The following is a 17,297-nucleotide window of genomic DNA, read 5'->3' as shown; positions in this document are numbered from 1 at the left end:
ATGCAGGTCCAGGCGAACGTCGGACGAAAACTTCAAAAAGTTATATTACAGGTCGTAGAAACATTTCAAACTAAGTATAGAATCAATCTTTAGGATGTTGTTATCATAAATATTCAATAACATTCCAACCGGAGAATTACTTTGTGTCTATAGAAGTAATGGAACGCAAGTCGATATCATGTGGAATGCCAGGACCAGGACCTGGCTCTCTGCCAGACCACTGACTAATTCCCCTCTCATCTGGCTCCACATCACAGTAGAAGCTTCATTCAAGGTTCTACAGGCTGTTGACATCTAGTGGAAGCCGTAGGAAGTGCAAACAGATCCATATCCCCCTGGGAATTCAATAGGCAATGAGTTGAAAATCGACCAACCTCAGATATCCCACTTCCTGGTTGGATTTCTCAGGTTTTTGCCTGCCATATGAGTTCTGTTATACACAGACATCATTCAAACAGTTTTAGAAACTTCAGAGTGTTTTATATCCAATAGCAATAATAATATGCATATATTAGCATCTGGGACAGAGTAGGAGGCAGTTCACTGGGCACGCTATTCATCCAAAGTGAAAATTCTGCCCCCTATCCCTAAAAAGTTAAGACATTAACAGCTTACAGACTGTAGGCAATTAAGGTCACAGTTATGAAAGCTTAGGACACTAAAGAGGCCTTTCTACTGACTTTCTAGACAGCGCTACCGGGAGACAGGATGGACAGCTGATCGTTCTCGCAGTGGCAGACCACGTGCAACAACACCTGCACAGGATCAGTACATCCGAACATCACACCTGCGGGACAGGTACAGGATGGCAACAACAACTGCCCGAGTTACGCCAGGAACGCACAATCCCTCCATCAGTGCTCAGACTGTCCGCAATAGGCTGAAAGAGGCTGGACTGAGGGCTTGTAGGCCTGTTGTAAGGCAGGTCCTCACCAGACATCACCGGCAACAACGTCGCCTATTGGCACAAACCCACCGTCGCTGGACCGGACTGGCAAAAAGTGCTCTTCTCTGACGAGTCGCGGTTTTGTCTCACCAGGGATGATGGTCGGATTCGCGTTTATCGTCGAAGGAATGAGCGTTACACCGATGCCTGTACTCTGGAGCGGGATCGATTTGGAGGGGGAGGGTCCGTCATGGTCAGGGGCGGTGTGTCACAGCATCATCGGACTGAGCTTGTTGTCATTGCAGGCAATCTCAACGCTGTGCATTACAGGGAAGATATCCTCTTCCCTCATGTGGTACCCTTCCTGTAGGCTCATCCTGACATGACCCTCCAGCATGACAATGCCACCAGCCATTCTGCTCGTTCTGTGCGTGATTTCCTGCAAGACAGGAATGTCAGTGTTCTGCCATGGCCAGCGAAGAGTCCGGATCTTGCCACCGAACTGCCGCTCTTATGAGTCAGAATATAATGATGTAATTACTTGTCGAAGGTCACCGATGGGGTATTTCTTCGTGGACCAAGTTCCTCCTTCTCTGATGGCGGCACCTGTTGTTACCGGGTGTAAGTCTCTGATATTCCACTCGATGTCAGTGTCCTTTCTCTTAGTGGTCTGTTTCCTCGCCCTCGTTCTGTGAGAGGGGTCTTCTAGGGACGGCTAATCAGCCATGGAGAGGGTTCCAGCGTGGAATGAAAGCAGTGTAGCCCCATGATTCTTTGGAGAGAATAACCGGGTGGTCCTGCTTGAATTCACCTTCTTAGATACAGCTTCTCAACCATAGCATTGATTGTTAAGAGTTTTTCTTTTGTCTTTAACCTCGTGTTGCGTTTTGGGGTTGCGACTAATCCTCGACCTTGGCTGCAGTGCGCGGCCATCTAGTCTGATATGTAAATTCTTAACTCACATGTTTTATACCCTCAGGTCAGAAGGGGGCATTTCCGTCTTTATGGCAAGTTCTCTGGGCATAACTAGTTACGAGGCAATGTCTGGATTTTACTCAGATCCAGTTTAGACAACTAACTTCACATTTCATCTTTAAAAAAGCATGTTTGATCTGGACATTTTCCACACAACTAGCAGTATGCAAACATCAGGTACATATTATAAAACTCTTCAAGTTATAGAAGAGTTTTAGTCACCCAAGTAATAGACTGTTCTCTCTACTATTGCACGGCAAGTCGTACCAATGCACCAAGTCTGGAACCAACAGGACCCTGAACAGCTTCGACCCCCCAAGTCACAAGACTGCTAAATAGTTAGTTAAATAGTTATCCAAGTAGCTACCTGGACTATCTGCATTGACCCTTCTTGCACTAATCTCTTTTGACTCATCACATACGCAGCTACTACTGTTTATTATCTGTTTATTATTCCTAGTTACATGTACATATGTACCTCTGCACATTGCCTCGGTACTGGTACCCCATGTATAGAGCCAAGTTATTGTTACTCATTGTGTATTTATTATTACTTTTATCATTACGTGTTTAACTTTTCTGTTATTTCTGTATTTTCTGTCTCTATGCGTTGTTGGGAAGGGCCCGTAAGTAAGCATTTCACTGTTAGTCTATACCTGTTGTTTACGAAGCATGTGACAAATAACATTTGATTTGATTCACACACAGTCTTTTCAGCCTTGTCTTAAAACTACTATGGTGTGATCTAGGTCAGGCTAGTTCTGCGAGACACAGATGGAGAGGAACCCATTGTTTAGTGGTTTAACGGTCTAGATGTTTTGGTTATTGTCGGTGAACGGTCTGGTTTAGTCCCCTGGTGTGTTTTTCTTTGGTGTGGTCTAGTCCTGTGGTCTAGTTGAGGTCTGGTCCAGTCCTGGGGTCAGGTCTAATCTAGGTCTGATCCAGTCTGTTGGTCTAGTCTAGTTGAGGTCAAGTCTAGTGGTCCTGACTCAGGGCAGGGCAGTGAGACTCAGGTGGTGAAGGGGGCCCTTGGGTCCTGTCTGTGAAACGCTCAACGCATGATTTAACCCTGATTGGATAACGGTACGAGCACAGCTGCCACTGCTCCACTGGGCATCGGTGTGTGTGTGTGTGTTCATTTATTCTTGCTCACAGATAAAACTGAATAAATGCAGAATTTACATTACTAATAATTGCAAAACACTCATTTTCAAATACATACATAATACGCGAGACAAAGAATACAGAACACTTGAAACATTACAGGACATTTTTCATGATGGAAATTGAAATATTAAAGTGTGACTGTTAAAAATATCATTTTTGGGAGAATTAATATACAGTCTGATAGCAGTGGGTAGAGTGGAGTTTCACAGGTGGTTCGTACAGACGGTTATACAGGATAGTTCGTGGCTGTTTCTCAGGAGCCTTGTGGTGCAGTTACATCTTTTTGGAGGGAGCAGGTCATTCAGTGGTCAAAAGTGTGCATGTCCTTCACCAGATGCACTGCAGCCTGCTCTCGCCTGCTCTGCAGTGACAGGAGCTGTGGTTGGACTGCTCTGCAGTGAGGGGAGCTGTGGTTGGACTGCTCTGCAGTGAGGGGAGCTGTGGTCGGACTGCTCTGCAGTGAGGGGAGCTGTGGTCGGACTGCTCTGCAGTGAGGGGAGCTGTGGTCAGACCTGCTCTGCAGTGAGGGAGCTGTGGTCGGACTGCTCTGCAGTGAGGGGAGCTGTTGTTGGACTGCTCTGCAGTGAGGGGAGCTGTGGTCGGACTGCTCTGCAGTGGAGGGGAGCTGTGGTTGGACTGCTCTGCAGTGATGGGAGCTGTAGTTGGACCAATCCACCTCTGGAGATGATCCTCAAGGCCCTCCTCCATATTCCAGACAAGGGCTGACCAGTGTAGTGTATACTTTGACCAGATCATCAGTGGGTAGGCCATTTCTGGCAAGAACAGTCAAAGTGCAGGTGTTTTGAGATCTTCCTTACTGACTGCTTCACATGTGTGTCACCACTGTGGTTCGAGTCGAGATGATACTTAGTTGTTGTTACCACTGGTACTTCCTGTCCTCCTAGGATTAGTGGTGCAGGTTGTGGATGGTCTCTAGAAAAATATATGTTGTTGGATGTGGCCCACTCTTCCAGCTGCTTTGCCTCCAAGCCCATGGAAGTGTCCTCTTGTGGCACCAGAGGTGACCTCTGACCAAGGGCTAAATGTGGCACTTGCCATCACCCTCTTCCTTCTTCTGGTGGTGTATCTGTGGAACCAGGTTAGTAACCTTGGACATGGTTCAATGTCAGACAGACGTTGCAGGAGCTTTGGACATACAGTTGATAGTCGGAAGTTTACATACACTTAGGTTGGAGTCATTAAAACTAGTTTTCAACCACTCCACAAATTTCTTGTTAACAAACTATAGTTTTGTCAAGTCAGTTAGGACATCTACTTTGTGCATGACACAATACATTTTTCCAACAATTGTTTACAGACAGATTATTTCACTTATAATTCACTGTATCACAATTCCAGTGGGTCAGAAGTTTACATACACTAAGTTGACTGTGCCTTTAACTTCTCTGGGATATGTGGGACGGTAGCGTCCCACTTGGCCAAAAGCCAGAAAAAATGTAGCGCGCCAAATTAAAATACGTTCTTACTATAAAAATCTATCTTTCATGAAATCACACATGAAAGACACCACGTTAAAGCTACACATGTTGTGAATCCAGCCCACATGTCTGATTCCAAAAAGGATTTACGGCGAAAGCACACCAAATGATTATGTTAGCTCAGTACATAGCCACAGAAAAACACAGCCATTTTCCCAGCAAAAGATACTAGTCGCAAAAAGCAGAAATAGAGATAAAATCAATCACTAACCTTTGATGATCTTCATCAGATGGCACTCATAGGACATCATGTTACACAATACATTTATGTTTTGTTCAATAATGTGCATATTTATATCCACAAATCTCGGTTTACATTGGCGCCATGTTCAGAAATGCCTCCAAAATATCCGGAGAAATTGCAGAGAGCCACGTCAAATAACAGAAATACTCATCATAAACTTTGATGAAAGATACATGTTTTACATAGAATTAAAGATACACTTGTTCTTAATGCAACCGTTGTGTCAGAATTTTTTTTAATTACGTAAAAAGCACACCATGCAATAATCTGAGACGGCGCTCAAAAATAACAACATTTCTCCGCCATGTTGGAGTCAACAGAAATGCGAAATTACATCATAAATATTCCCTTACCTTTGATCATCTTCATCAGAATGCACTCCCAGGACTCCTAGTTCCACAATAAATCATTGTTTTGTTCGATAATGTTCATTACTTATGTCTAAGTAGCTACTTTTGCTAGCATGTTTAGTYCACATGTCCAAACGCTCGCGCAGATGCAGGCGAACTCGGACGAAAACTTCAAAAAGTTATATAACAGGTCGAATAAACTGGTCAAACTAAGTAGAGAATCAATCCTCAGGATGTTGTTATCATAACTATCCAATAACGTTCCAACCGGAGAATTCCTTTGTGTCTCTAGAAGTTATGGAAATTAAGACGATATCGTTTGGAACGCGCATTCTGCCAGACCAATGACTGAAATACCTCCCATCCGGCCCCACATCACACTAGAGGCTTCATTCCACGTTCTACAGACTGTTGACATCTAGTGGAAGGCGTAGGAAGTGCAAACAGTATCTTACATAGAATTGAATGGGCGATGAGTTGAACATTGACCAGTCTCAGAATTGTCACTTCCTGTTTGGATTTTTTCTCAGGTTTTTGCCTGCCATATGAGTTCTGTTATACTCACAGACATCATTCAAACAGTTTTAGAAACTTCAGAGTGTTTTATATCCAATAGTAATAATAATATGCATATATTAGCATCTGGGACAGAGTAGGAGGCAGTTCACTATGGGCACGCAATTCATCCAAAAGTGAAAATGCTGCCCCCTATCATAAAGAAGTTAAGGACAGCAAAGTCAAGGTATTGGAGTGGCCATCACAAAGCCCTGACCTCAATTCTATAGACAATTTGTGGGCAGGACTGAAAAAGCGTGTGCGAGCAAGGAGGCCTACAAACCTGACTCAGTTTGGTCAGGAGGAATGGGCCAAAATTCACCCAACTTATTGTGGGAAGCTTGTGGAAGGCTACCCGAAACATTTGACCCAAGTTAAACAATTTAAAGGCAATGCCACCAAATACTAATTGAGTGTATGTAAACTTCTGACCCACTGGGGATGTGATGAAAGAAATAAAAGCTGAAGTAAATAATTCTCTCTACTATTATTCTGACATTTCACATTCTTAAAATAAAGTGGTGATCCTAACTGACCTAAGACAGGGAATTTTTACTAGGATTAAATGTCAGGAATTGTGAAAAACTGAGTTTAAATGTATTTGGCTGAGGTATATGTAAACTTCCGACTTCAACTGTATCATCCAGTAACACCCTCACCATTGGTGGTTTTCTGGAGTCTGTAGCTGTCAGCCAGGAGTGTGTGGCTTTCACAAGGGCGGTAGTAGTACTGGACTTTGGGAGGTAGGCACCCTGCCAGTAGGTGGTGTTATCTATGTGTGTGATGACAAGGGCTAGATCTTCTGTATGTTCTTTTAGTAGCCAGGCTGGAATACCATCAGACCCACGTGCTTTACATGGTCAGAGCTTACTTTATCTGGCCACTGCTGCACTGCTCAACCTGCCTTGTAGGCATGGTGCAGGGGGAAGATGGCAAGAGGTGGGGTGCTTGTCCATGCATCAGCAAAGAAGAAATGGAAAAATAAGCCACATTGTCATCTTCAATTCCCTCCACCTGTATTCTCCATTTTGATGTTTTCTTTCGTCCCAGTTCTTTGTTAATGAAGTCCCGCCGTTCCTTATAGTTTTTCTTCTTTAGGTCCTGGATTTCAGTTTTGTGGTAGTTTGTCTTTGCTTCCTTGATAAGCATTTGCGCTTTGTTTCTGTATTTTCTCCATTTCATTGTTTTTCTCCATTTCCCCATCTGTTGAAAATCTTCTCTCTATTCCGGATGGCAGCCTTTATTTGGTCAGTCATCCAGGGCTTGTCCAGTGTTGTTGTTGGCATGCATACATCAAGTGCAGTTTGAATGCAGCAGTTGAATGTCTCCACTAGAGGTCGACCGATTCGGATTTTTCAACTCCGATACCGATTATTGGAGAACCAAATAAAGCCGATACCGTTTTAAAAAGCCAATTTTTATATATACAGTATATATAAAAATCGGCTTTTTAAAACGGTATCGGCTTCATTTGGTTCTCCAATAATCTGATGTCAAATTTATAGACTGATACTGTAATTATTCACACCCCTGAGTCAAATCTTCGAAACGTCTGGATTGTGTAACGTTTGCCCATTATTATTTTCTAAATTCTTCAAGCTCTGTCAAATTTGTTGTTGATCATTGATCCCGTTATCTCCCGGGTGGCGCAGTAGTCTAGGGCACTGCATCGCAGTGCTAGCTGCGCCACCAGAGTCTCTGGGTTCACGCCCAGGCTCTGTCGCAGCCGGCCGCAACCGGGAGGTCCGTGGGGCGACGCACAATTGGCATAGCGTCGTCCGGGTTAGGGAGGGTTTGGCCGGTAGGGATATCCTTGTCTCAGTATATAAAATGTATGCACTCTACTGTAAGTCGCTCTGGATAAGAGCGTCTGCTAAATGACTAAAATGTAAATGTAAAATGTAATTGCTAGACAACCATTTTCAGGTCTTTCCATAGATTTTCAAGTAGATTTAAGTTAAAACTGTAACTTGGCCACTCGGGAACATTCACTGTCTTCTTGGTAAGCAACTCCAGTGTAGATGTGGCCTTTTGTTTTAGGTTATTGTTTTGCTAAAAAGTGAATCAATCTCCCAGTGTCTGATGGAAAGCAGACAACCAGGTTTTCCTCTAGGATTTTGCCTGTGCATAGCTCCATTCCAGTTTTTTTATCTTGAAAAACTCCCCAGTCGTTAACGATTAAAAGCATAGCCATAACATGATGCAGCCACCACTATGCTTGAATATATGGAGAGTGGTAGTCAGTAATGTCTTGTATTGGATTTGCCCCAAACATCACACTTTGTATTCAGGACAATTTTTTTTTTTTTCAGTATTACTTTAGTGCCTTGTTGCAACCAGGATGCATGTTTTGGAATATTTGTTTTCTGTACAGGGTTCCTTTTTTCACTGTCAATTAGGTTAGTATTGTGGAGTAACTACAAAGTTGTTGATCCATCCTCAGTGTTCTCCTATCACAGCCATTAAACTCTGTAACTGTTTTAAAGTTTACCATTGGCCTGATGCTGAAATCCCTGAGTGGTTTCCTTCCTCTCGGGCAACTGAGTTAGGAAGGACGCCTGTATCTTTGTAGTGACTAGGTGTAATAGATACACCATCCAAAGTGTAATTAATAACTTCACCATGCTCAAAGGGATATTAAATGTTTTTTAATTATATTTTTACCCATCTACCAGTAGGTGCACTTCTTTGCGAGGCATTGTAAAACCTCCCGGGTCTTTGTGGTTGAATCTGTGTTTGAAATTCACTGCTCGACTGAGGTGGGGTACATAAATTAGATAGTCATTCAACTTATTATGTGACTTTTTAAGCAAATTTGTACTCCTAAACTTATATAGGCTTGCCATAACAAAAGGGTTGAATACTTATTGACTCAAGAAATTTCTGCTTTTAAGTTTGAATGAATTAGTAAATATCTCTAAAAACACAATTCCACTTTGACATTACGGGGTATTGTGTGTAGGCCAGTGACAAATAAATCTAAATTTAATCCATTTTAAATTCAGGCTGTAACACAACAAAATGGGGGGAAGAGGGAGAGAGAGGGAGAGAGAGAGAGAGATATTTTGGCTCTTGAGCGCTACTTTCAAAACAACTGGCTATGAAGTATGCAAATCTTCCTGGAAAGTCTCTTTAAGATAATGCTGGATTTGATGGCATGTGGTGTTTGTTTGTGTGAGAGAGAGAATTCCTTTTTTCACATTCCACCACATCCTGTAAATTGTTTTCTTCATCATGCTAGCTAATTACTATGCAAATTAAATTCCAATCTGTTGATGTCTTTCTGCTGCTCGTACAGGGGAGCCAGTTAGTTTTGATTGGCTCCTGGCTCCTCATGGACAGCAATTAGACAGGTATCAGACACCAGCTGAGACACATTGTTAGGCAAGGGATGAGAATGATAACAATCTTAAAACATTTAGATGGGAAATATTGTTTTAAATGCCAAGGTCTTTTGACATTTTGAAGACACCACATTTTTTTTGTGACTTTCTATCGGAGAGACAATGTGTGGTGTGTATTGAGCAAGGTACTTAACCCTAATTGCTCCTGTAAATTGCTCTGGATAAGAGTGTCTGCTAAATTGCTAAATTACTAAAGTGTGTGTGTGTTTGAGCGCTGCTGTGATCACCCTTGAGTTGGTGGAGGGTTAATATTTTCTATTCATAGATTTGACCCAAACATCCCCCAACACCCACCCAGCTCGCTCCCATCTCACCCCGACCCAGTTTGCTAGTCAGACACCATTACTGCGGGATCAGAACACACACATTGAGCGGGCGATCTACATTCACTTTAAAAAGAATGGAACTTTTCCGTCTTCATCATCTGGGTCATTTGATGGAATCGTGGATATGTAGAAATATGTGGCACATAACTCAGCCCTAATTGTTAGAAGTGGGTGTTAATGACTGATATAGTTGAAGAGAGGCAGAAACAGACCAAAACTGAGATCTGCAAAGAGAGAGAGATAATGTAGAGAGAGCAGAGAACAAGACAAAAGGACACCTTACATCTTGCTAAGTGCCCTATTTACTCAGATCATGCAATCTGAGTTCTCTCTCTCTCTCTCTCTCTCTCTCTCTCTCTCTCTCTCTCTCTCTCTCTCTCTCTCTCTCTCTCTCTCTCCTCTCTCCTCTCTCCTCTCTCCTCTCTCCTCTCTCCTCTCTCCTCTCTCTCTCTCTCTCTCTCGGGTTGTTTAGGTCCACGGGGCTTGTTGTTTGAGATTTTGAAATGAGGCATCTAATAATGATGTGCTACATGCCTCCACTGAAACCAATGCGTAGAAAAACACTGTGGTTACATAAATGCAGCTTTTCGAGGTTTCACTGCCCAGTCGTATTGCACCCATGCTAAACCTACAGTAGACACTCATCAGAACCTTACCTTTTTCGATTCACTATAATGGTTTCCTATTGTAGCGGTTGAATTGTTCTTTTCTTCTCTGTTTGGTCAGGATGAGAAGAACCAGGTCCTGATGACCAACGCATGGTTACAGCTGGTGAGTAGAAATGGTTGAGTACTGAGTGACTCATTATGTTCTCATATCCCCCATCCCACCAAAAAGGTAGCAACACCGTCTCAAATTGATATGCCACAGGGGTTGTCTGGTACGACCACATCCTGGAAGTTGTATATTGGGATGACAATAGCCTGCCTATATTGTCTCTTGAAATGTTGCTTCTGTTAAGTTAAAACTGCTAGTTTCGCTTAGCCAGTCTGAGCTTGATCCAACATATTGGATTGGACATAGAGATTAGATCGCTTATCCCGATGTTTCCTTGGTAATCTGGAGGATACATGTTTATGGAGAGTTGATGAGGTTGGATTTGTGGGAGGGGCTTGCGGTCCACCTTGTCTGGTCTCTATCACCGACATCACACAGGAGAAGGAGAACAACTCCTCCACTCTCCACAGTCACTACAAACAGACCTCCGTCCAATTTCCCATCAATTCATTTCTATTTTATTTTTTATCGAGTCGTTTCCTGCTTTATAGAAGTCTTCCTGACAGGACGTCAGCCTCAATTTTCTAGCCAATCACTCAGCGTGTCATTGCTGTGTGGTTGACGCGACACTTCCCAGGCGGGCCATGGGAAATACATTTCAATGTCTGTCAACTAGGGTGAACTCATAAGAGACAAGTGCTGTCACAACCCTTCAGTTGACAGACTGCCAAGACCCAAGCTCAGACCGGATCTTTTATCACAGACAGACTGCCAGACCAAGCTCAGACCGGATCTTTTATCACAGAACAGACTGCCCCCCCCCCCCCCTGTGGAACTTGGTGGAAGACAATCTCAATTGTGTCACTTAACTCTACACTTCTTTCTTGTCTTTATTTTGACCGTCTCTCTGTGTTCTGTCCTCAGTACTGGACTAATGTGTCTCTCTCCTGTGTGATTATCTCTGATGTGTATCTCTGTGTTCTGTCCTCAGTACTGGACTAATGTGTCTCTCTCCTGGTGTGATTATCTCTGATGTGTATCTCTGTGTTCTGTCCTCAGTACTGGACTAATGTGTCTCTCTCCTGTGTGATTATCTCTGATGTGTATCTCTGTGTTCTGTCCTCAAGTATGCGACTAATGTGTCTCTCTCCTGTGTGATTATCTCTGATGTGTATCTCTGTGTTCTGTGCTCAGTACTGGACTGATGTGTACCTGAGCTGGAATCCAGAGAACTACCCCGGGGTTCAGAACCTACGTTTCCCCTCCAGCCAGATCTGGACCCCTGACATCCTCCTCTACAACAGGTGTGCTCTCACAACCCCCATCTTCTCCCATGATCCTCCTCTCCTCCCACAACCCCCCCTCACCTCCCATCACCCTCCTCTCTCCAATAATCCTCTCCTCCCATCATCCTCATCTCCTCCCACAACCCCCATCTTCTCCCATGATCCTCCTCTCCTCCCACAACCCCCCATCTCCTCCCATAGCTTAGTGATGCAGTCATTTATGATTGATCCTTTCTTTGGATGACTTTAGAGCTGAGATTTGGTTCATAAACCAACAGCAACAGAGCATCTGTGACCTGGCATCAGCCTGCCTGGAGGGACAGGACCTGAATGTGAAATATGTTTACGTCCGTGTTTAGTTTGGAAGTCTCCCGAAGTGTGTGTGTATCTCTGTGTGTGTGTGTGTGTGTGTGAGCATTAGCATTGAGATGCAGTTGGGTGTATGTGTTTTTAGACGTGCACAGTGTTTGGAATCAGGTCGGGCTTATGCTGTCTCATCTCTCTGTTCTTTACACACTTCTCCTGTTAGTGGGAAAAGCTTACAGAGATGGTATCTACTCCTCTTCACTTTGCCATGTAGGGCAAAACACAAGTAAATGCACTGGCTAGACATGTGAGAAAGAGAAATATATGGAGAGAGGTAGGCACACAGAGAAGTGAAGGAAGTTCAGTCCTTTTTTAATAATTATTAACTGGGGGGGCTCAAGCCCTGACTGCTGATTGGCTGACAGCTGTGGTATATCAGACTGTATACCACGGGTATGACAAAACATTTATTTTGACTGTTCTAATTACGTTGGTAACCAGCAACTACTACAACTACTACTACTGCTACTGCTAGTACTACTACTTTTACAGATCTGCCCAGCAACGCAATTAATTAACTTGATCTCCACTGTAAAAAGCGCCAAGACATTATCTCCGACATTTACAACATTTTTGCAATATTCAAATTCGATCTCTACAGTCTCTCGTATTAATGAATGTGTCGGCAGAGGAGAGAGGAATGCAGCTTTTCTCAGCCGGTCCAAATCACCAATCAGCATCAAAACTGGTAAAACAACATGAAACGCACCTAGTTTGCTGTGTAGTTGGCCAGCAACCTGCAAAGTTCCCAGAACGATCAACCCGCGCTTGTTTAGTTTTGCTTTACATGGCAGTCAATAGACATAGAACTAAAGACCAGAGAACAACTCAAATTGCACTTGACAACCAGTGTTAGTGAATGTAGCATCAGGTAAAAAATGAAAATAATAATCTTGCTATTTAATGCTGGTAACTTGTCGGCTTTGCCACGTGGCTATGACTACGTCACAGCCATGATAAAAATGTCATAACATATGGACTTGAGTGTATTATTGCTTAATTACAATCTCCATGCGCGTACACACCAAACACACACACACACACAACACCACAGCATCACATGATCACAGGATTAAGGAGAGAAACAATGGGTATTTAATCCTGATTTTAAAAGCACTGCTGCATATGGAAAAGGGATTACATCTCTCCCCATCTCACCCGTCTTCTCTTCACCTAACCTCTTCACTCCTCACCACGTCCAAAAAGGTCAAAGGTAACAGGAAACATACTTTTCATTCATGTAAAATGCGTCTGTTCTCTTCTATTCTTCGCATAAAATAACATGCTCTCACAATTCTTTGGCATGCACTCATTTACGATGCTTTAAAGAAGTTACGTGACGGTTAGGGTCATTGGTTTGGGTCATGTGACGTAAACATCATAGATGTTGACGAATTGCACCATAAGAGCAGAGTTAACCTTGTAGATCATGTCACGGCCCTCTAATATAATGGAGCTGTCGAGGAGAACCAGTTTCAGAGTGTTGCTGCGGTTTAGCTGCCCCAAAAGGGAAGTTCAAATTTGCAAGTCTGCTTCAATGATATCGACACACAGACACATATAGACACAGCAGACTTTCGTGACATAACATACGCCATTGAACCGTTCGTCATGAATGCGTAAGGAATAACACGCCAGTCTGACAGCGGTGTATAGCAGAGGAACCCAGTCTCATTAGCATGCTTTTGAGATGAGAAAACGCAATAATGAATGTATTCACTTCTATTGCGTTTAATTAACGAGAGCCTTAATGAGTCAGTTCAATACATCCCATGTATCTCATCAAAAGACCATTACAATGTGGAAGGTTCTATAGGCACATACAATGGAAGGATCAACCGCATGTGACAGATTATGCATTCTTTTTCTGCATTCCATTTCATTCATTTCCCCTCTGAACGATCCTTTCGTATCTCAGTCTGTCTGGTATTCAGCCGCCAAGGGCTGGGGGATGAAAAGGACGTTGAACACGTCTCTGATTGCTGTTTGTTTGTGACTCAGCACATAGCAGGATTAGACTTCAATGTGGTTGATTCCATTGATAAATTGCCGTGAAGGAATCCTTGAATGAATCCTTATTAGTAACGTGCTTCGTAAACACTATGTGCTGAATGTAATAGCATGGGGGTGTGAAAGGCTATATGTTACTGTATTACGCAAAAACAATTCAAACATGACACGTATAGCTAATCTCAGGAAAAGGTACATTCACACTGAGCATTGTACTATGGTACAAATACTATAGTAATTACTGTAGTGTTTTTGCGGACTGTAGTGTACTGTAGTAATTACTGTAGTGTTTTTGTGGACTAAAGGAGTATTTACAGTTTACTATAGTATAAATATTGAAGTGTATACTATAGTAACTACTGTAGTGTTTTTGCAGACTGTAGTATACTGAACTATTTACTATAAGAGTTCTTTGCGGTGTCACACCCTGACCATAGAGAGCTGTTTATTCTCTATGTTGGTTGGGTGCGTGACAGTGACTAGGGTGGGTTATCTAGGTGATTAATGATTTATGTTGGCCTGATATGGTTCCCAATCAGAGGCAGCTGTTTATCGTTGTCTCTGATTGGGGATCATATTTAGGCAGCCATTTCCCCATTGTGCTTTGTGGGATCTTGACTATGAGCATTATTGTAGCTTCACGTTTCGTTTTGTTCGTTTATTGTTTTGTTTTGAAGTTCACATAGCAATAAAGATGTGGAACCCAGATCACGCTGCGCTTTGGTCCAGTTATTATGACGACCGTGACATGCGGACATTACTGTAGTATTCACTGAAGTGTTTTTGCGGCCTGTAGTATACTGTAGTATTTACTATAGTATTCTACAACATTCTATAGTAAGTACTACACATGATCGAGGGATATTAGTGTGTAGTATAGTATTCTACAGTACACTATGTAGTAAACTGTAGTATTTTTTCATGTGAGCACTGACAATTCTACAGTGACAAGTACACACATCTCACGCCATAACCTTGTGTAGACGTGAATCAGCATCAGACAGACTTTAATCACCATTAGATCAGTTACTACATGACCATCTCCCTCGTTAGGGAAGGACAGGGAAAAGTCACTGTTTTCATTGGATCGATCAGACCAAGGACATCCAACTCAAGGAGCCAGACGGGACATGCACACGCTGCACAGTAGAGACCAGAACAATAACACTAACATTACTGCACACGTCTTCATATCACTAGCAATCAACTATAGTGCACACATAGCCCAGATATACTGTAACATAGTTACACCGCAGGACATTGAGTAGCACTGCCTATTACAATCATATATATTAGGGGTGTGTTGACAAATTGCCATTCTTATTTGGTGGGGCTGTTCGTCTCCCATGCTATCTGCAATAATAAACGGAGGTGTTTGTACACGTCTGTCCAGATCTCATATAAAACTCAAATGACTTCAGACAGGCAGCCATCCACAGGAGATACTTGGAAGTGTTATCTGCCATCTGTGTGTCTCAACTGCATAGACCTCTCTGTGTGTGTGTGTGTGTGTGTGTGTGTGTGTGTGTGTGTGTGTGTGTGTGGGTGTGGTGTGTGTGTGTGTGTGTGTGTGTGTGTGTGTGTGTGTGTGTGTCTCTAGCCTTGGCAAAGCATACTCTCAAATAAATTGTAGTCATTTAGCAGACTCTCTTATCCAGAGTGACTTACAGGAGCAATTAGGGTTAAGTGCTTCGCTGAAGGGCACATCGACAGATTTTTCACCTCCAACTTGCGGTGGTCGGCCCAGCGCTCTTAACCGCAAGGCTACCTGCCGCTGTGACTATGACAGCAATGTGAATGGACACATTCCGTTTAAAAATAGAGAGAGATAATCCCTCTCTCTCTCTCTTCAAATCAAATCACACTTTATTTGTCACATGCGCCGAATACAAGAGGTGTAGACCTTACAGTGAAATGCTTACTTACAAGCCCTTAATTAACCGACTATGCAGTTTTAAGAAAATAGATTTGAGACATTTTTTACCCCCCCCCCCCTTCCTTCTCTGTACTGAGTATTGTGTGTCTGTGTATTTATACTGGGAACATATGGAGATGAGGCTCACCTTGGCATCACACTGATGCTCAGCGTGATAGGCATGCAGAGATAGAGAGGGACATATCCCCACACCAACTCCTCAGGCCCCTGGGGCTGTCTCCCTGTATGCCTGATCCTAATGATCTGGGTGCAGGGAAGGCACATCCAAAATAATGTGCTTGGATAACTTCTACTCTGTTTCAGAGAGGCATTAGCCATACTATACCCTCAGCTGCTGAAGAGAGCAAGAACATAGAACCCTGGCTGGACCTCCAAAGAGAATGTTCTCTTCTTCTCTCTTCCTCTCGGGGCAGACTGGACTTGACTGTCTCTTCTGGCCTCTGGTTGGATGTTCCTTTCCATATCTCTCACTTCTCTCTTGCTTTCTCTGTGTGTCTTTCATTAGGTTTAATCTCTCTCTCTGAGCTGCCCCATCTCATTACCATGCGTGCGTGGAGGTGCAGAATGAGGTGTTGAGTAAGTGGAGAAGACAGCAAGGTGACTCACGTCCCCTGGTTGCAGCAACCTGTCACTACCTCCGTTGTTTGTCTGATCTCTGTGTGTCGCCAGAATGCTTTGTCCCCTTTCACATGTCTAGGACACATGTCTAGGGCTTCTCTCTCTCTCTCTCTCTSTGTGTGTGTGTGTGTGTGTGATTTAAACTCTGTGCCCCCGCTCTCTGTGCCTTCTCTCAGGGGTATCACCTGTCCCATTGTGTGTTAACGCGCTTCTTTCTTTGGGGTGTGTTTTGTCAGTTTCTGGATTATGTTTGTGTTGTTTGATGTTCCCTGTTTTGTGTTGTGTGTGTACATGCGCTCTCTGGCACACACACACTAGCTGATATGCGTGCTGATTGCAGTGGAACGTGGGCAGAAGCTTTCTGACACAATGAAGCAGAGGTCTGAATAATTCAATGAGCCASGGATGGCAGCGACACACAGCCCCAACAGCCCTGCCCATGCAGCCCTATCTCCCCTGCCCCACAACACAGACACATACACACATACACAGACACACGTCTCCTGGCCGACCAGCACAGATAACACACTGACACGAAACGAGAAATTGATGACGCTACTAACCTCTGAAAAGGTAGATCATTCATCCTACTGAGTGGAGCAGGAAGGAGAGATAGGGAGACGGGGGTAATCAGTAAATCCTCTCTCAGGCTCGGCCTGTCACCGCGCTGAATGAGTGTGTAAACCTGAGGACTGCGTTCCCAGGCGCGTCTACGTTAGCGCTTGGGGTGTCTCGTGGTTGTCTGCGGGATAAGTGGTCGTTGATAGGGGTCTGAATAGAACTGTCAGGTGCCTTAATGGGTTTCCACTGCTGGGTTCCACTGCTGGGGATGGACCCCTGACAGAAGGGGAAGGGAGGGTGGGCCCCATAGGACCCGCAGTGTGTGTTTTCTTTTCTGCTACTGTGCTACTGTGCTAGTGACATTGTGGATGTGTTTTCGTTTCTGCTACTGTGCTAC

General features: G+C 43.6%; 1 protein-coding gene across 1 annotated transcript in view; it reads left to right on the top strand.

The window, feature by feature from the left end:
* The window catches only part of chrna8 (cholinergic receptor, nicotinic, alpha 8), a 60,229-nt gene that overhangs the window by 23,758 nt on the left and 19,174 nt on the right, over positions 1-17,297 (top strand). The window contains exons 3-4 of the mRNA XM_070444207.1: positions 10,133-10,177; positions 11,318-11,427. Coding sequence (XP_070300308.1) covers positions 10,133-10,177; positions 11,318-11,427 — 155 coding nt within the window. The remainder of the gene's footprint in view (positions 1-10,132; positions 10,178-11,317; positions 11,428-17,297) is intronic.

Source organism: Salvelinus sp. IW2-2015, linkage group LG6.2 (genome assembly GCF_002910315.2).
Source record: "Salvelinus sp. IW2-2015 linkage group LG6.2, ASM291031v2, whole genome shotgun sequence".
Classification (NCBI taxonomy): domain Eukaryota; kingdom Metazoa; phylum Chordata; class Actinopteri; order Salmoniformes; family Salmonidae; genus Salvelinus; species Salvelinus sp. IW2-2015.
Note: the sequence above shows the minus strand (reverse complement) of the source record. Positions and strands in the feature narration are given on the sequence as shown.